At 45.3% G+C, this 19,863-nt stretch overlaps 1 protein-coding gene across 4 annotated transcripts in view; it reads left to right on the top strand.

Annotated features, from left to right (window-relative positions):
- SFSWAP (splicing factor SWAP) overlaps positions 1-18,408 on the top strand; it is an 82,706-nt gene extending 64,298 nt beyond the window's left edge. For 2 of the 4 annotated variants that reach the window (XM_088828093.1, XM_088828095.1), the window contains 5 exons: positions 2,899-3,054; positions 4,278-4,403; positions 16,416-16,571; positions 17,671-17,743; positions 18,075-18,407. In XM_088828093.1, coding sequence (XP_088684219.1) covers positions 2,899-3,054; positions 4,278-4,403; positions 16,416-16,571; positions 17,671-17,743; positions 18,075-18,140 — 577 coding nt within the window. In that variant the 3' untranslated portion in view covers positions 18,141-18,407. Of the gene's footprint in view, positions 1-2,898; positions 3,055-4,277; positions 4,404-16,415; positions 16,572-17,670; positions 17,744-18,074 lie in introns of all 4 variants that reach the window. The other 2 variants (XM_088828094.1, XM_055404401.2) reach the window with 2 other exon arrangements.
- Positions 18,409-19,863: the final 1,455 nt, after the last annotated feature.

Below are 19,863 nucleotides of genomic sequence, written 5' to 3'. Positions count from 1 at the left end.
GATCCTTAGTGTATAATTTTCAGTTAAAGAAAAAATTAAGATTAAAAAATTGTTAATATGAGTTCTGTGATGGCAAGTCGACAATTTTACCTTAATTTAACCAACAAAGTAGTTTACTCAGTGTAAAGAGAGCTGAATATTTTCATAATTCTCAAACTTTTAAAAAAATCTCAGTAGTATCTATGGAGAAGGAAATGGCAACCCACTCCAGTATTCTTGCCTGGAGAATTCCATTGACAAAAGAGCCTGGAAGGCTACAGTCAATGGGGTCCCGAAGAGTAGGACATAACTAAACAACTAAGACACACACACACACACACACACACACACAGTAGTATCTATGTGATACTTTTAGTTAATTTTAGTTAAATCAGCTGACTTAAGTTCACTAAATAAGTCAGATCTTTGGTGTTTGATTTTACAGCTTAGATAAAGTATCAAGGCAAAGTGCAACTTTATTATAAATTGTTTTTTAAAAATAATATTATAAAACAAAGCCTTCAAAGTATTTGTCCAGGAAGTTTTGCCTTTAAAGCTTGTATGTGACAGTGATGCTCTTTGAAATCAGACCAACCCTGAGCTGAGGTCACTGAAGTGGGTTGCAGGTCTGGTTGGATGTGTGGAGACCAGCTGTCCTGTGGTTGGTCTCTGGGTCCTAGGGACATAAGTCAGGAAGTTACCTTCACCAGGTAGGATCCTTTCTCAGATCTTATTTCTGAGAAGAGTGAGTTTTATTTGATAAAACTGTATCTTTTTCTAAGATGATTATAGACCTGCTTTCTTAATCCAAGCTCACATTAATAATTTCTAGGGACCCAACTGAATTTCGAATGCAGCAGTTATGAAATGAGAAAGGTGGTGTTCTTGGTAATATGAATTGTTTGAAATGTAAAAGAAAAAAATTAAGTTTTAACCAAAATATTGAAGTTGCTAATAGTAACTATCATAATTATTTCTTTAACTGTCTTTTCAGATAGAATAACCCATTACAGACATAATGTCTACATAGGACATATTAGACTTGTTTCTTGGGCCTGACACAATTTAATCGATTGTTTTAAAAAGACTACTGCCAGCTTCAAGTAAAATGACTTTTGTTAATATTTCTGCTTGGGGTAGGATGCTACAGTTGAAATATATTTTCTTTTGTGTATTAAATTACTGAAGTCCTATGTAAAAGAGAGTTAAGATTAAAAAGCTTTACTATCATAAGTAATTTTTATGTTAATATATTAATGCTTGTGTGGTTGAAGTCCCATTTATCAAATATGTCTAAATTATTGATGAGTCTGCCTCTCCAAAGGTGAATTAGTCATAGAAAAATCTTTGGTTTTGGAAATCAGTCTGTTGCTTCTCAGAAAGCACAGTGATTACCGCAAGGCAGTATTTAGTGTCTTTTAAATCAACATTGATTAAAGTATAAGACTTCTTTCTCTGTTGTTTTCTGCTTTTATATCAAATTAGGTTTTATATCTTAATGGGAGAAAGATGTACTCATGCAATTTACTGCCTAAAATTAAAATCCAGTTTTAACAATTTAGGTGTTTTAAAACTAAACTCAATGAGACTAAAGCTTGAAATTCAGTTTATTTGTAAAGCTTTTAATAAGATCACCTGTGGTGTCATTTCATTGGTTAGTTTGTGTCTAAGGGGAGGTTTCTAGGTAGAACTCTGCACCTGCACATTTTGAGGGGTTCTCTGTGGAGGATAATGGGCCCTTGTGTCACTTCCTGAAGTAAAGATCCCCCAGGGCTTTCACTCAAGGAGAAGCTGGAGGTTAACGTGGCTTTTATAACAGTTATATTTAATGTTCAAGAAGAACTCAGGTGGGTAAAATTGGGGTCATATTTTAGTTTGAAATTTGTAATTCCTCACTTCTTCCCCCTGATAAACTGCATATCTAGTCAGTGAGTGATTGGTTTATCTCCTGATCCTGATCTTTAAAGATGTTCCCACGAGGAGACAGTTGATATGCTGGTTTCCAGGAAGTGAGTCGTAACCCCACACAGAGCCACAGCCATTGATAATAGTGTTAGGGAGAAAAGCTGTGGGAGACACTGGCCCCTCAGGAGAGGAGGAAGGATTTGTGAGTGAAGTTGGGTCCACAGTTCAAAAGTGAAAAGAACTAAAACCTGGGATCCTCTTGGTTATTCAAGCCAGTTGGTACCAGATCCTTGCTGCCCGGGCACCAGTGACACTTGTTGGGTTTCATGGGGACCTGTGAGTAGTACAGTAACAGGAGTGAAGAGTGGGTCTCAGAAGTGGTTAACCGCTGGCAGAGGAAGCTATTTATAAATATCTCATCGTTCAGACAAAAGATTTCCTTATGCTTTTATTTGACAGCAAACCATTATGATTATTTAAGAAAAAAATATCCAAGTTGCATTATGCTTGAAGGTTTTTGAGTTCAGATTATTTCATCTCTGTAAGAAGGCCTCTGGTCACGTTATACAGATGATTTACGTAAAGAATGGAATTCCTGTTTCTTGCACTGTGTCATGGTAGCAATATTAAGAGCCTATTTAATAGAATAAAAACATTAGAGCTTCTTTAATCAAAATAAAACCCAAGTATTATCTGGCATAGCTCACGGCCCTTAATTCTGAGATGGGCTTTTTTCCCAGATAACTTGAAATCTACTGGTAACAGCCACTTCACTTTAAGGAAATCTAATACTCATAGCCACCGCTAAATGGTATTGTATTTCAAAGTTACGAATTTGCAGACATTAAAAACTAATCCATCTTCCTGATTATTGAGTTTATTGTAGAATTCTGCGTCTGAGCGTTCCATAGTTGCTATAGTTTTGATTAAGCAGAGCCCTTTTTTCAGGGTTCTAGTACTGCCCAGCTCAGCACATTTTATTCTGAATGTGAAGTGTGTCCCTCCATATCACAGACCCACAGCCTCCCCAGGGACACTGAGCACGGATCCTTGTCAGAGCAGCTCGGCAGTGGCAGCAGCAGCAGAGCGGGACAGTTATCAGGCAGCTTCGACCACGAGCAGATTTGACTCCTGGAGCTCTTTTGAGGGGAAACCTGGTAAAATGTCAAGGTGTCTGACTGACCTCACCTTTGTAATCTGTTACTTAAATCTTAGGAAAGGTCTGGAAAATCAAAACTGCTGTATAAGCTGAGAAGCAGTTGTGTGGGAGGAGCCCCAGAGTCAAGGGGAGTTGATCCCGGAGCAGGTTCCGTCTGTGGTTGTGTTTTTTCAGGAATGACTCAGGGTTTTCTCCATGACACAGAGGGTGGAATGTGATTACAGGCTGATCTTTGCAACAACCATGTGTGTTGTTTGGGAGGTTTGGTTGTAACTAGAATGATTCAGTGTAGAATTTTTTTAGATGACAAAAATCAAAACATCTCCTCTTTACATTGGTTTTGAGTGTGTTGTCATAGAAACAGAACAGAAATAAATTGTGGGGTTTTTTTGGTGGTTTTTTTTTTTTTGCTCAGATATCTGCTTATTTCAGATTTCCCCAAAATAGTATTTTCACTGAATGGACAAAAAACTTAAATAAGTCCTAAACCCATTATTAAAGGTCTCTTCTTAAGGACCTGACCCCACAGGTGAGGGTCTGGAGTTGGAGTTCTGTGTGTCTCTGTGGGACACTGCATGAATAGAATAGTCCTTTTCCAGGCACAGGAAAGGGAAGAGTAAAACATTAGACATCTCAGAAACAAATGATTTAGCCAAAATTTTCATGGAAATGGCATGGTCTGAATTGGATTGAAGGTTTAGGCTTCCTGCCAGTGGGCCTGCAGCCTGTTCTTCATGCTGAGAGCCCATAACGTGAGTGCATACAAGAGAAATTTCCAAGGCACCTTCTAACTTTATTCTGTTTAGTTTCTTTCTCTTGCCAGTATTCAGAACAAGTAGAAAAACTCACTAGAGTCTCAGTGCCTTTCCTTCCCTAATTTTGATAGAAATATCAGTGAGCTGAACATTTTTAGAGCAAAGGCAAGAGGGAGGAAGAGCAGCAGCAGGCCCGCGTCCACCAAGACCCGCAGTGAGGCGCCCAGTCAGGGAGCTGGCCGCTGCCAGCCACCAGCTCATGGGTCCAGCCTCAGCATGAGTTGTGCCCCTGTTAGAAGCTTAGGATTGGTGTGAGGAGCGCTCTGCCTCTGAGCCTGGATGCCGTTCTGGATCGGCAGAGTAGGGAGGCTGGGGGAGGGCCTCAGAGGACAGGCCGGGGCTGGCCGCCACCTCAGTGGTGGAGGTGCTCCCCTGCCCCCACACGCAGAGGACTGAAACGCCTGCCTTCCTCTGCCTAGGTCCAGGTCCCGGTCCCCTCGGAGACGAGCGCACTCCCCCGAGAGACGACGGGAGGACAGGAGCGTCCCCACTGCCTACCGGATGAGCAACAGCCCTGGAGTCAGCAGGAAGCGGACCCGGTCCAGGTAGGCAACCGCGCTTTCGCAGACTTGGGACCTGCACTGGGAAGGCGGGGCTTCCGCATCCGCAGCACAGAGCTGTCGGGAACCAGGGGAGCAGCTACTTTGACTGATCCTGTTGTCCTGGCAGCGTTTCCACTGCTCTGGAACTCTCACAGGCAGAGGGGAACTTGCCGTGCTAGAGCCAGGGACCATCTGTCGTGGGGCCTCCATTTTCCCCAAGTGTAGCTGCCCCTTGGACCCCCCACACACAGCACCTTATCCTCTATCTATCGAGAAGGGAAAGGACGGTAGGGATGAATGACAAGGAAAATCAGAAGTTCAAGTCTCAAGTGGGTCCCTGCTCCTCAGGTGGCCAGGCCCCAGCTTCGGCTCCCAGGAATGGGCCTGAGAGCAGGGACAGGGGCTGTCCTCTGACCCCTTGACCACTGGAGGAGACCTGTCTGTTGAGGAAGGTGAGGGAGCCAGGTTCCCACATCACCGCCACCCCTGGTCTGGGCCTCTGACACTCAGCAAGCCGGGGCCCCTGCTCTCGCTCCCAGGGAGAGAGCCCCAGCACCACCCCTGATGTGAGAAGACACAGAACCCAAGCCAGGAGCAGGGCCGGTGGCTGGTGGACCGGTGAGCGTCTCCCTCTCAGCCAAGCATGGCCATCTGGTGACCATCCCGTCCGGTGTGGCTGATGCCGCCTGAGTACTTCAAGTCACTTGGCTTCTGTGTTTCCATTTGCCCCAGAAGTGAGGCTTGTTTTTTGTGCCCTGGCTCTGGAGTTAAGCAGGCCCCAGCTGTTGTAGTGTATTGCTATCCCGGCGACTAAGGCATCCAGAAACAGGCAGTATGCCATTGTTGCCCATCATAGTCTCAGATTTCATGAGGCTGTGCTGCTCAGTGTGTGTGTGTGTGTGTGTCAGGACATCCGGAGTTTCAGAACCTTCTGGAGCCTTCCCAAGGACAGATCTGAATTTCAGGTGTCTGCCATTCTTGGGCAAATGAACCCAACCATCACCCAAACCTGCCCCAGAGAGCCCCCTCCATCAGCACTGCCCTTAACAGGAAGAGTTCTAAAAGGCATTGCTAGCCAAATGATGTTCCTGCATTCTGGCTAGTTATGTGATCATTCCATTAAATGATAAAATGTCATCTCATTTTCTTAAAACAGAAAAATCAGAAAGGAGCTGTGAAGCTAATATATTTCAGCAAAGACTTCATGTACAGACTCATTCCGTCTGTTTATAAATTTCATTTTGTGCCTTAAAAATCCCTCACTAAGCATACGTGACTGTTCCAGGATAACATGATGAAAAGTGAAGTCCATTTTAAATTTTATTCCTTATGCAAGTAATTGACATTTGAAATTTATCATCACCCTTGGTATATGTAAAGGGCATGGTCTAAAATTAATTCCTTGTAGCTGAAAATTTCTCCTAACAGAAGAGTTCTTGCTTTACCCTCAAATTAGCCCTTGCATTAAAAGAGCTATCACTTGAGACTATGGTAATTATATTAGGATTCATCAGAGCTTGTGTTATCATCGGAACTTTAAGTCTGACAAAAGAAGTTAAGATTAATCCCACTGCAGGGCCCAGCTGCCCTGCCCTGGTAGATGGGATTAAGCCTGTGACCTGACTCTGAGGGGTTGTGGATGGTGGTGGATTCAGGGGGAACCTAGAGGAGTTGAACATGTGCATGATTACTGGTCGATTTCATGGTGGTGATTATAAACTCAGAGTTTTCTCTCAGTTCAGTCACTCAGTTATGTCTGACTCTTTGCAACCCCATGAACTGTAGCATACCAGGCTTCCCTGTCCATCACCAACTCCTGGACCTTGCTAAAACTCACATCCATCGAGTCGGTGATGCTATCCAACCATCTCATTCTCTGTCGTCCCCTTCTCCTCCTGCCCGCAGTCTTTCCCAGAACCAGGGTCTTTTCCAATGAGTCAGTTCTTCGCATCAGGTGGCCAAAGTATTGGAGCTTCAGCATCAGTCCTTCCAATGAATATTCAGGACTGATTTCTTTTAGGATGGACTGGTTTGATCTCCTTGCAGTCCAAGGGACTCTCAAGAGTCTTCTCCAACACCACAGTTCAAAAGCATCAATTCTTCGGCACTCAGCTTTCCTTATAGTACAACTCTCACATCCATGCATGACCACTGGAAAAACCATAGCTTTGACTAGACAGACCTTTGTCAGCAAAGTAATGTCTCTGCTTTTTAATATACGCTGTCTAGGTTTGTCATCACCTCATGGCAAATAGAGGGGGAAAGAATGGAAACAGCGACAGACTTTCTTTCCTTGGGCTCCAGAATCACTGCAGATGGTGACTGCAGCCATGAAATTAAAAAGATGCTTGCTCCTTAGAAGAAAAGCTATGACAAACCTAGAGTTGTCTCTGGGTCCAGAATATGTTCTTTTATCGGGCAAGTTATATAAACCCAACAGTCAGGCTGTTCCCTCTGTCCTACTCAGAGCCGCTGCCGGAGTGGGGAGGGGGGTCTCTACTTCAGCACAGCAGCAGGTAGCTAATTATGTACCAAGTCAGGGTGACTAATCCCATCAGGTCCCCCAACTGAGGGGAAAGTGCCTCCTCCCAGATTTGAAGGATTATTCCTACAAGCTGATCATTGAATGCTTCTTTTGCGCCGACGTTTTTTTTTTTTGTTTGTTTGTTTGTTTTTTGGAAAAATTTTAACTTACTGGAAAATTTTGAATTTACTTAGAAATAGTACAGTGAACAGCCACCTGCATTTAGCTTGTGGCTCAGTTCACTGTTAGTGTTCTTCCCACATTTGGGAACATCTTTCCTCTCCCTCCCTCTCCCTCCCTCCCACCTTTCTGTATGTGCATTTCATGACTTACCCAAGTCCAGGCCAGGCCAGGACATTGAAGACGCCACACTCCGGGTTTGTCTTACTGTGTCCTCTTGGCTGTGTTGCTGCTAAGTATCTGGGGCAAGAGTACTGTATACTGTGTAAATGCTGCTATGTAACTTCCCATGGTATCACACAGATGCACAAGTGTCCCTTTGTCCCGTTACCAGTGACTCTGAGTTTGATGACTTGGTTAAGGTTGCACTTGCTTTGTACCTTTTTCTCTTTGAACTGGCAGGTAATCTGTGGGTGGCACTGTACAGTGTGAATGTCTGTTGCCAGCAGCTTTCTCCTCATTTTTTCTCTAAAGATACCCCACCCTTTGTTTAGTATCATTGTGGATTTTGGGTTTGGGGAATTTGTTTTATATTGATTGTATAATAATCCATTGCCATTATATTCCATTTGATAGTGACATTGTCTCACATTTGGCCCCATTGTTCCTTGAGCACTTTGTCACTTTTGACCCAAGATACTCTAGGTTTAGCTGGTGCTTCCCCTACCTTGGCCCTGGGGTCAGTCATTTCTCCTAGGAATCATGGTTCCTTTTAGTGAGTGTTTAGAAATCTAAATCTGGGCAGAGTGAATATTTTTTAAAGTAAAATTCATGAAAATGTTTAGCCAAATCATATTATCATATACTCCAACAGGAAGTCCCCATTACTTTATAACAGTAAATAGTGATTGATTGAGGGGGTGGTTAGCATTGAATTTCTACAGCTCAGCACTGCACTGAGCACATCAGTAAATGTTTAGCAAGTGAGTGAATGGGAATATACGCTATTCTGTGTTTCTTACATCACACGTGACGTGTTGTTAATTCATTGTAGACTATGACTGTCAGAGGTTGCATATCATAATTCCCTAGAGCAACCGATGAAGAAAGGCTAAAATATAATAGAGACTGTTAAAGAGAACATTAGAAATGCTTTATTAATGCAAAAGAAAGCAGAAAAGTGGGGAGGGGAAGGGAAAAGAACAAATAGACAACTAGAAGGCAAAAGGGATTGTTAACACCATCTGTACAAATAATTACATTAAATGTAAGTAGACTAAAAGCTCTAGTTAAAAAGCAGAAATTTAGACTACTTTAAAGTACAAAACCTAATACTAAGCTGCTTATAAGAGACACTTTAAATACACAAATACTTTGAGATCTAAAAGACTGAAAAAAAATATACCATACAGGGCTAATAAGAAGAAAGGCAATATTATTTGGCAGTTTTAATAGGAGACCACATAGACTTGAAGCAATGGTGCCAGAAATTAAGAAGGCCTTTTCATAATGATAAAGGGATCAGTTCTTCATGAGCACGTAATGTTTTAGATGTGAGCATTGAATAAAAGCTTTAAAATACTTGAAACAGAAACTGAAAGAATTAAAGGGAAAAAAAATCAGGCAGTATAACAGTACAGATGCAGCAAATGTGAACAGCACCATTAACCACCTAAACACTATGCCCTGCAGTGAAGCATGTACACTCTCATGATGCGCGCGGGTCAGTCACCAAGCTAGACCATTCTCTGTACCACCGAATTAGTGCCAGTACGTTCAGATAATGAGAGTTTCAGATAAAACAGAGCGTGTCTTCCTACCACATGACTAAGTGTGTGTGCGTGCTAAGTTGCTCAGTCGTCGTGTCCGACTCTGTGCAACCCCATGGACTGCAGCCTGCCAGGCTCCTCTGTCCATGGGATTCTCCAGCCAAGAATACTGGATTGGGTTTCCATGTCCTCCTTCAGGGGATCTTCCCAACACAGGGATTGAACCTGAGTCTCTTACGTCCCTGCATTGGCAGGCAGGTTCTTCACTACTAGCAACACATAGGAAGGCTGACTTTAAGTATAAAAATCTATAAAAGGATATCTGGAAAGATCCCAAATATTTGAAAATTACTCATAGGTCAAAGAAGAAATCACAAGAGAAAGTAGAAAATAGTTTGAAGTGAATAATAATGAAAATGTAACACTCAAGTCTGTGGGGTGCAGTTGTGCTCAGAAAGAAGTTACTAGCTTTAAATGTTTATATTTAAAAAAGAACAAAGTCTAAAAACTGTGATCTAATCTTCTGTCTTAAGCTAGAAAAAAGAACAAATTAAACCAAAAGTAAGTAGAAGCAAGGAAATAATAAAAGTAAGATCACAAATCAACAAAACAGAAAACAGACTCACAGAGGAAAATAGTAAAACCAAATGGTGGTTCTTTGAAAATGATTTTTTAATTGATTAATCTGTTTTTAGATTGATCAAGAATGAAAGACCCAATAGATATTAAAAGAATAATAAGAAAATAAATACCTTGCCAATAAACTTAACAATTTAGGTGAAATGGACAAATTTCCTTGAAAGAAACAAACTACAAATGGACAACAGAAGAAATGGAAAGTCTAAATAGTTCCATATCTGCTAAAGGAATCTAATTTATAATTTAAAAACTTTCCACAAAACTCAGGCCCAGATGACTTTTATCAGTAGAGTCTAACATTCATTCAAGGAAAAGGAGAACACCAATTTTATAGACACTTCAAAGGAAATAGAAGCGAGAACACTTCATGAGACCACCCTGAAGCAGATGGGCAGGTGTGCGCACATCTGTGTGGTGTGGAATGTGTTTTGTCAGGGGATATAGATGTAGTCATGAACTAATATTCTCAGGAAAATAAGTGCAAAAATTCTTAACAAAATATTAGCTGATTTGAGTGTAGCAGTTTACTAGAAAGATAATACATCAGGACCAAATGGGATTTGTCTCAGAAGTGCAGAGTTCTATAACATTAAAAAACCAGTCATTGTAATTCACAGTGCTGACAAAATAAATTAAGAAAATCATATGACATCTCAATAGATGCAGAAAAAAGTATTTGACACAATTGATCACCCATTCATTAAAAAGAAAAATGGGGGGGAAATATTTTTGGCAAAAGCAGGAATAGAAGGAAATCTTTTCCATCCAATTTTATTTTTTGCTGCACCCAGCAGCTTTCAGGAACTTAGTTCCCTAACCAGGGACTGAACCCTGGCCCTCAGCAGTGAAAAGGTGGTGTCCTAACCACTGGACCACCAGGGAATTCCTGAAGGGCATCTTTGAAAAACCTGCAACTAACATCACACTTCCTAGTGCCTTCCTCTGAGATTAGAGACGAGGCCAGGGTGTCTGCTGTGTAATAGAATTCATAACCACAACAGTAAGGCAAGAAAAAGAAATAGAAGGCATAAAGATTGCAATGGAAAATGTAAAACTGTGTCTTATATAATTATGAAAAATCTGAAGGAGCCTCTTATTTCTGTATACTATTGTAAAACACGGAGAAGGCAGTGGCACCCCACTCCAGTCCTCTTGCCTGGAAAATCCCATGGACGGAGGAGCCTGGTGGGCTGCAGTCCATGGAGTCGCTAAGAGTTGGACACGACTGAGCAACTTCACTTTCACTTTTCACTTTCATGCATTGGAGAAGGAAATGGCAACCCACTCCAGTGTTCTTGCCTGGAGAATCCCAGGGATGGGGGAGCCTGGAGGGCTGCTGTCTATGGGGTTGCACAGGGTCAGACATGACTGAAGCGACTTAGCAGCAGCAGCAACATAAAACAATTTAAAGTGAAGTTAAAATCTATACCATCCATGACAGTATCAGAAAGGCAGACTACTTATGGATTAAATGTAAGGAAACATGTAAGATCTCTCTGCAGTGAAAACCATAAAACATTTCAGAGAAAATGTTTAGGAAACTTAAAGAAATGGAGAGAAAGTCCATATTCATGGATTGGAAGGCTCGGTATTAGTCAGATGCTCTTCTCCACAAATTGATCTGTAGATCCAATACAGTCCCAGTCAAAACTCTCGTGGGCTTCTTGTAGGTATTGGCAAACTGACTAGCAGTCAGAACAACCTTGAGGACTTCCCTGGTAGTCCAATGGTTGAGAGTCCTACTGCCATTGCCAGAGTCACAGGTTCAATCCCTGGTCCAGGAAGATCCCACATGCCACAGAGCCACTAAGCCCACGAGCCACAAATGCTGAAGCTCACGCTCTAGAGCCCATGCTCTGCAACAAGAGAAGCCACAAGCCTGCTCCACAACTAGAGAGTAGCCCCTGCTCGCCCCAAGTAGAGAAAAGCCCGCATGTAGCAACAAAGACCCGGCACAGCCAAAAACAAAAAGAAAATTTAAAAAAAAACTTTGAAAACTAAATTGGAAGACTTTTACTATTAATTCAAGACTTACTAGAAAGCTTCATCAATCAGACAGTATGTACTGTACACCTTTAAGAGGTAAAGAGCCAAAACAGTGCAGTGAGGAAAGTCTTTTCAACAAAATTTGTTTGAATAACTGGATATCAAAATGGAAGAACAGTGACCTGTACCCCATATACCAAGTTTAACTTAATATGTTTCACAGACCTAAATGTGAAAACTGAAACCATTCTTTTATTCTTTTTCTTTAAGAAAATGAGAATGCATTTAATGAAGTGACAGAGAATCTTGAGGATACAGAAAATTCCACCGTAAGAGGAAAAGATTATAAATTTGACTTCATTGAAATTAAAAATTTCATTCAAAAGGCACAGTTAAGAAACTGCATTAACAGGCCCCAGATGGGGAGAAATATTTGCATTGTGTATCTTTGACAAAAGCCTGTGTCAATACCAAAAAGCCAACCCCATAGAAAAGGGGCAGACTTGCTTGAAAAGACGTTTCATGACAGAATATATTTAAGGTCCTCGTCTCCATCAGTCTGGAAGGATGTTGTTGTTGAGCTGTCAAGGAGAAAAACTACCGTGGCTTCCAGTTCTCTGATGAGCGCTTGGATGCACAGCCTTCTGGTCAAGCATCTGCGACTTCATATTGCTGGAGCATTTTCTGTGTGCCTGGGAGTTGAGTTTTTCTCTTAAGTTTGCTGTGGGTGAATCAGGAAAGAAGGCATACGCAGTTTCCTACACAAATTGTGATTCCATAAAAGATCTGGCAATGAGGAAGGCTCGTGTCTTTCAGAGTGCAAAGTGATTTTGGAATGTAAAGGATTTCTTTGGGTTGAGTTCCATGGTAGTTTGTCACTTAACCTGTGTTCCTGAAGTATGAACTATGAATATCTGGGCTAAGGAATAGTTTCTCTTGATAAATAAACAACTAATAAATACTGTGCATGAGAAAAAGAATATATTTAAATAACCAGTGAAGATAGCATATGAAAAGATGCTTAGCTTCATTAGTCATCTGTTAGGGAAATACAGATTAAAACCACAATGCGGTGCTCTTTTCACTGACAGGAATAGCCGGAAATAAGCAAGCCGGGTATTACCTATTAAGTGTCGACAAGTGTGTGAGCAGCCGTAATCCTGAGATGTAGCTGCAGGGCAGGGGCAGGGTAGTGCAGCACTTGGGAAACGGTTTGGCGGTTTCTTACAGAGTTACACGTATACTGCTCCATGGCCCAGGTCTGCTAGTCCCAGGTGTCCACTCCCCATCAGCATTTGCCTGCAAGTGCCCATTTGATTCGTAATTGCCAAAATTGGAAACAACTAAAGTATCAGTTAACAGGAGAAAGCCTAAACTGTACGAAGGCAAATTCATACAGTATATAATCAAAATAGGAACCATTACAATCAACACATTTTTTTTGCCAATGAGAAATAAGTTTGTTTCTTCCTATAGCATAAAAATCTGTGCTTCGGGATTCGACCAACTCTTGGAAAGCATTTTCTGCGTCCTGCTGGTTGCAGAAGCATTTTCCCTGCAAAAAGTTGTTGGGATGCTTGAAGAAGTGATAATCACTGGCAAGAGGTCAGGTGAATATGGCAGATGAGGCAAAACCTCGTAGCCCAATTTGTTCAACTTTTGAAGTGTTGGTTATGCAGTGTGCGGTTGGGTATGGTACAGATGAATTGGGCCCGTTCTGTTGACCAGTGCCGGCTGCAGGTGTTGCAGTTTTCAGTGCATCTCATTAATTTGCTGAGCATACTCCTCAGATGTAATGGTTTTCACCAGGATTCAAAAAGCTATAGTGGATCAGACTAGCAGCAGACCACCACACAGTGACTATAACCTTTTTTTGGTGCAAGTTTGGCTTTGAGAAGTGCTTTGGAGCTTCTTCTTGGTCCAGCCACTGAGCTGGTTGTCGCCACTTGTATAAAAATCCACTTTTTGTGGCAGTCCAATCAAGAAATGGTTCATTGTTGTGTACAATAAGGGAAGATGACACTTCCAAAGGACAGTTTTTCTGACTTGCAGTCAGCTCATGAGACACCCATTTAATGAGCTTTTTCACCTTTCCAGTTTGCTTCAAAAGCCAGAAGACCATAGAATGGTCGATACTGAGCTCTTTGGCAACTTCTCGGGTAGTTGTAAGAGGATCAGCTTCAGTGAGCCTCTCCAGTTGGTCATTGCCCGCTTCCCATGGCCGCCTACTGCACTCCTCATCTTCAAGGCTCTCATCTCCTTTGCAAAACTTCTTGAACTACCACTGCACTATGCTTTGGTTAGCAGTTCCTGAGCTAAATGCTTTGTTGATGTTGTGAGTTGTCTCTGATGCTTTATGACCCATTTTGAACTCTAATAAGAAAATCGCTCGAATTTGCTTTTTATCTCACATCATTTCTAAAATAAACAGCAAGTAATGTCATTCAGTTCAGTTCAGTCGCTCAGTTGTGTCCGACTCTTTGCGACCCCATGAATCACAGCACGCCAGGCCTCCCTGTCCATCACCAACTCCCGGAGTTCACTCAAACTCATATCCATCGAGTCAGTGATGCCATCCAGCCATCTCATTCTCTGTCGTCCCCTTCTCCTCCCGCCCCTAATCCCTCCCAGCATCAGAGTCTTTTCCAGTGAGTCAGCTTGTCGCATGAGGTGGCCAAAGTATTGCAGTTTGAGCTTTAGCATCAGTCCTTCCAATGAACACCCAGGATTGATCTCCTCCAGAATGGACTGGTTGGATCTCCTTGCAGTCCAAGGGACTCTCAAGAGTCTTCTCCAGCACCACAGTTCAAAAGCATCAATTCTTCGGCGCTCAGCTTTCTCCCCAGTCCAACTCTCACATCCATACATGACCACTGGAAAAACCATAGCCTTGAAAAAAAAAAAAACATAAAGCAAGAAAATTGTTTTAAAATGATGTATATAACAAAACCACATTTATTTAAGAATGTATTCCAGTGTCAAACAGCAAAGTTCAGCAGTGTGAAACCGCAGTTACTTTTGCAACAACCTCATACGTGCTAGAAGTCAGAGCAGTGGGTGCTGTGAGGGAGGGGAAGGAGATGCAGATGGCAGAGCATCAGTGGAAGAACCTTCTGGATGATGGAATGTCCCTTATCGTGAGAGGTTTCTAGGTTTCACCATGTCTGCAACTTGCCAGAATCAACAAACGGCACTTCAGACCTTTGCACTTTGCTATATGTAAAGCACACCTCAATTTAAAATAATATTCTTAATAATTAGATGACTTAATTCCTTAAGCAAACACTTGGAAAGTTTTGTTATGAGATCAAGTTGTAGTGATTTACAGGTCAGGATTGCTAACCTACCTTTATTTCATATCGGCAGCCATAGTAGCTTAGCTAGATTTGGGGTTGAAGTCACTTTTTTTTCCCCCCTGCTTCCTTTGAAATCCTAGGCATGTGTTTACAGACACAAATTCACAAAACCTCTGCAGTATAGGAAGTAGGCCTGTGGTATGCACTTTCCACCTCTGTGTGTCCAGCCCCAGGAACCGCCTCTTCTTTCTCAACCACTTCTCTTCATCCAGGCCTGCACAGAGGTCACCTGCCCACAGCCCAGCTCACTGGTGGACACTTTCCACAGCTGAAGTCACCAGGCTGTTACTACCCAGGGCCAGGCCCTGGTGCTGTGGTTGAGGCAGAGCCAGAAAGCTATGCCCTACCAGACGGGAGGATCAGCTTGCTTCTCTGGCTCAGCAGTCTGCTATGCCAAGGGCCCACGGGAGCTGAACCAGGGCCTGGACTCAAGCACAAGCCCCCTCAGGTGCCCGGGGTGGCCCTGCCTGGACCCCACACTCTGCTACCAAGGCAGATAGGGGCACCAGGGAAATGCCCTGGTGAGTGACAGGTCAGGGGCAGGTGAAATGGTGAGAGGACCTGAGGACAGACCCTGGGATGTCTGCAGGTTGGGGAGGGCCTGCAAGCCGCCTGAGTCCTGAGGAGCCGAGAGGAGTCTGAGCTATGCAGGCGGTGACCTGGGGTGTCCGTATTTAGAGCAGTACATATTTGCAGGGGTCACTATAGCACTGGGAGCCTGTCATCCACCCTCCAGCTGGCACCCTGCACAGTTTGGCCATCAGGCACATGAGATTCGCAGTGACCTATGTCTGCAAAGAATCTCCCAGAAATACTCAGTCACAGCAAAAGGGCAGGCTGCGGAGGCCTCTGTGCTGTGTGCCGGGGTGGGCTTCTCAAGGACTGGCAACAGGTGGTCTTTCAGGAGAAGCCCAGAGGAGGGGCTCAGCGCCCGTCTGCACATCCATGCTTTCCCCATCTACACACGTTTCCACTTTCTTGAGGTGTCTTAGGGGCATGGGAAGGAGGGCCACAGGGCAGGAGGTAGCACGAGACCTTCGGGAAGCTCAGGGATCTTCTTCTCTGGGCAGGGGAGGGCTCTGGAAAGGGGAGACGGAGTTGGGGGCACATTTCTGACATGGAATTGCAGGCCTTGGGGACTTGGAGCATGTGGGCCACAGTCAGCGAGACGCGGTCGTGGGGACCAGCAGGAGCACAGGCAGCCCCGGGGGACTGTCTGCCTCAGGCCACAAGGACACACTGAGCTTTTGTGTTCTCAGTGCTTGGTTTTAATAATTTTCCATTTCTGGCTGGAAATTCCTGTTAAGTCAGCATAAATGAACAGGAAGCATAAACAGCACTCAGTTGCCTATCTTGGGTGTTTAAATACAGATAAAGTGCTGAGCATGTTGTAAACCCACAGGCATCTGACTTCAGGACTTCTGTCTCAAAGGTGGTCTACATTTCACTTCTTGCATGGCTTTATATTGTTACACCCATCCCCTTTTCAAGTTAAATGTACATAGTTCTTAAAAAGAGTTAATGTGTATAGAAGGGGGAAGTTGCTGAATTCTCCTGGAACACACCCAGCACTCCTTCAGAGCCAGCACTGTGCCTTTGTCTAACACCACTTTCCTTCCAGGAGCCCCCACGAGAAGAAGAAGAAGAGACGCTCACGGTCACGGACCAAGTCTAAGGCCGGATCTCAGCCAGCCTCCCCGAGCAAGCAGCCCACACGCCGCCACTCGGCCAGCATCTCTCCTGTGGAGAGCCGGGGCTCCAGCCAGGAGCGCTCCAGGTAGCCCCACCCTGACCCACCCTGACCTCTGGGCCGCGCAGGGGAGCTGAGAGGGGGTGGGTGCGCTGTCTAACCCCCAGACCCCTGCTCCCACACCCTCCTCTGTGTGTTACTCAGGCTCAAAGTGAGCTGAAGGCGGACACAGAGGTCAGAGAATCGAGGCCGCCTCCTGCACCCCACACCCTGGGCTGCCCTGACCCCCGCTGTGAGGCAGAGGGAACCTGGGAGCAGGTGTGGGGCCTCCCCTCCCAGACCTCGGCGCGAGTCCTGGGGAAGCACCTACCTCAGATGTAATGTGGCAGCAGCCGCCCTGATGATGCTGCCTTTGTGCTCACACGGGCCGTGTGGGCTGGGAGTCGCCCCCTGTGCGGAGCCCCGTGTGACCACGGGAAGGGAGCAGGCACAGGAGTGCATGGGGACTGAGCCCCAGAGCAGACGGGGGTGAAGCTTCCCAAACGCAGGCTGCAGGGCCATGGGAGTCCACACTGACCATCACAGCCTCCCCACACCCACAAGGTGGCTGTCCAAGGACTGGCTGCCCTGGTTGTTGGGAGGTATCTGCCAGACAACACCATTTCATAAAGCCACCCCCTCCCATCCACCCAGAGGGGCGCTGGGATTGTCCCCTCCTGCCTGTAGACCCACTGTTTCCATGAGTGTGAATTTTGGCCCATCTCCCCCAAAACTGGCGGGTGAGTGGCAGAGACCATAGCTCACTTGGGGTGAATCAAAAACCAAGCTGTGGCTTCTTCAAAGGTAAATGATGGAGTACAGGCTCCATCATCCCTTGTGTGTCACGTCCATGCCCCCAAAAGTCCAAACAATGGGCCGGAGGCGCCTACTCAGGTTACGGTCAGGCTCTGGGAAGGCATGCCAGCTGTCCTCCTTTTCTTCAGCATTTTTTAAATGTATCTTACATGATGTTTGTATGAAAATATCTTTTGAGTTAGGTTACATTTTATGAAATATTTCAAATTTCTGTTACCTAATTAGACAAGTAAAATACATACATTCATAAGGTGGCTTTATTTTTTAAAGATGCTGGAAACAATGGCTCAAAGTCTTCTTAAGCCCCGAGTTCTCTCTCTCTTTGCATTAGGGGAGTCTCTCAGGAAAAGGACGGCCAGATCTCCTCGGCCATCGTTTCTTCCGTGCAGAGCAAAATCACTCAGGTAAGGCGGGGGCCAGTCTCTCTTCCCTCCCATCTTACTGTGAAGGGGCTAGCCTTCACTTCCTTCTCCTCTCACGGGTGCTGACGGGGGTCCTGGGCTGCTTGCCTGGAGGTCCCGGGGTGCTGAGCCCTGAGCTTCCCTCTCCGGGCAGGCCTGTGTCCTCCTTCCCGGGTGACCTGTGTGGCCGACTCCTGGGCCCTGAGCCCGTGAGCCCACCTCGGGTCCCAGCACTGGGGCCGGGACGGAACCCTGCCCTGAGCGCATCCACGGCCCCCAGCACGTCGCCCCCAGTCTCCTCTGTGTTCAGCTCACCTCGTCTCTCCCCACACAGGACCTCATGGCCAAAGTAAGAGCGATGCTAGCAGCTTCCAAAAACATGCAGACCAGCGCCTCCTGAGACACGGACCTCGGGCGACTGGGCAACTGCGCTCCCGAAGCCGGCAGAGCAGAGAGCCCCGACCTGCACAGACCATCCCCCCCGGGGCTCCTGGACAGTTGGCGGGTTTTGTAAATTAATTTTTGATGACATTTTCAGTTTAAGATTTTTGACCAGCAGTCTCTTACCTGTATATTTGTAAATAATATCATGTTTCTGTGAAAATGTATTATCAAATAAAATGGGAGGAAAACACCTTTTTTAGCTAGTAACTGTGGGCAGTTTCTTCCTTGTCTGGCTTGTGAGTTTTTTTTACTGTTTGTCATCTATCATTGGCCTCTAACACTTGTTATGTGGGCATCAGGGGATGTGGGGATGGCTGTTGGTTTTGCCAGTCTGACAACAACACCCCTACCCAGGCATACAACCACCACTATCCCCCACCCCTGGCTCCTGCACCCCCAACTGTGGTCAGAGCTCAGCACTCCCTGCACGAGGGCGCAGGGCCACTGCCGTCTCGGCTCCTCGCAGAGCAGGAGAGGCAAGCAGCCTGGAGCCCCCCTCCTCCAGGCAAGGCATCGCTGTGTGGGTGGGTTCCTATCTTTAGCACCTGTGTCCTCCATGTTCACTGGGAGGGATGGTGCTGAACACGGCTGTCCTTTCACTGAACCCTGCTCGCTCGGCCCCCTGGTGACCCCCAGCGTATTCTCACCCCACTGTAGGCTTCGGCCACGACCATGAGAGGGCAGCTTGACTGCCACGTGGGCCTTTCTCTGCAGCGTACCCGAGGCCCCAGGCAGTGCACAGACGCCTATGCCTTATTTAAAGCAGCAGCAGTGAGGGCCTGCTGCCTCTTGTCAATGGTTTGAAGTTATCCTCCCAGTAAGACGGTTCCGCGCTGCTCACTCACACACTCCCCTGTGCCAAAGTCAGAATTCATCTTGGTTCTGCCAGTTTTCCAGAACCAGAAAATGGATCCTTTAGATGTTCCTTCTCAGAAAGCAGACGCCTTCCCAGGGGTCTTGCTGAGGACGGTCAGGAAGATAACGACACACCCCTGGAACCAACTGTCCAAGGTCGGGCTGGAGGAGGACGGGGCAGGTACATGCAGAGCTGAGGGCGAGGAGCTGCTTCCCGCTCCGGCTGTAGTCCTGCTGCTGGGTGGACGCATATGCCCGTCAGTGCCTTGCACACCTGTCCCTTCACACAGCGGTGGCGTTCTGTACTTTGTCCTACGGGCTTGCCTTTGAGACAGTGCCCTGTCAGCAGTTAAGGCCCCACCCTGGCCACCACCATCCAACAGACACAAGCCTGGCGCACGGACCCAGTGCTTGCATGTCGAGGGCATCCTCTTTTTTTTTTCCTGCTGTCTGAACAGTCCCTGCATGACAGCCACACCGGACATCCTGGAACAGACGTCACCTGAGTACACAGGTACCACGGAGTCTCCAGTGGAAGTCCCAGGGTATGTATCCTTTTGATTTTGATGCGAATAATTGTCCTCCAGAAAGGGCTCTTTGCCAGTCAAACATGAGTGTCTTTTCAGCATCCTCATCAAAGCAGTGTGACTCACACGTCAGCTTGGCTGAATCAGAGAGATGAAAAGTTCTCACATTTTCATTTCGTTTCTTTAATTATGAGCAAGATTGAGCAGCTTCTCTTGTATTTATAAATCCCTTTGTATTTCTCCTCTGCAAACCAGCCCTTTGCTTCGACTCTCTACTCCTATTGAGTTGCTTATTGC

This window comes from Moschus berezovskii, chromosome 19, assembly GCF_049115385.1.
Source record: "Moschus berezovskii isolate FMDL1 chromosome 19, NW_MosBer_1.0, whole genome shotgun sequence".
Taxonomy (NCBI): domain Eukaryota; kingdom Metazoa; phylum Chordata; class Mammalia; order Artiodactyla; family Moschidae; genus Moschus; species Moschus berezovskii.
This window is presented reverse-complemented; position numbering and strand designations above follow the sequence as displayed.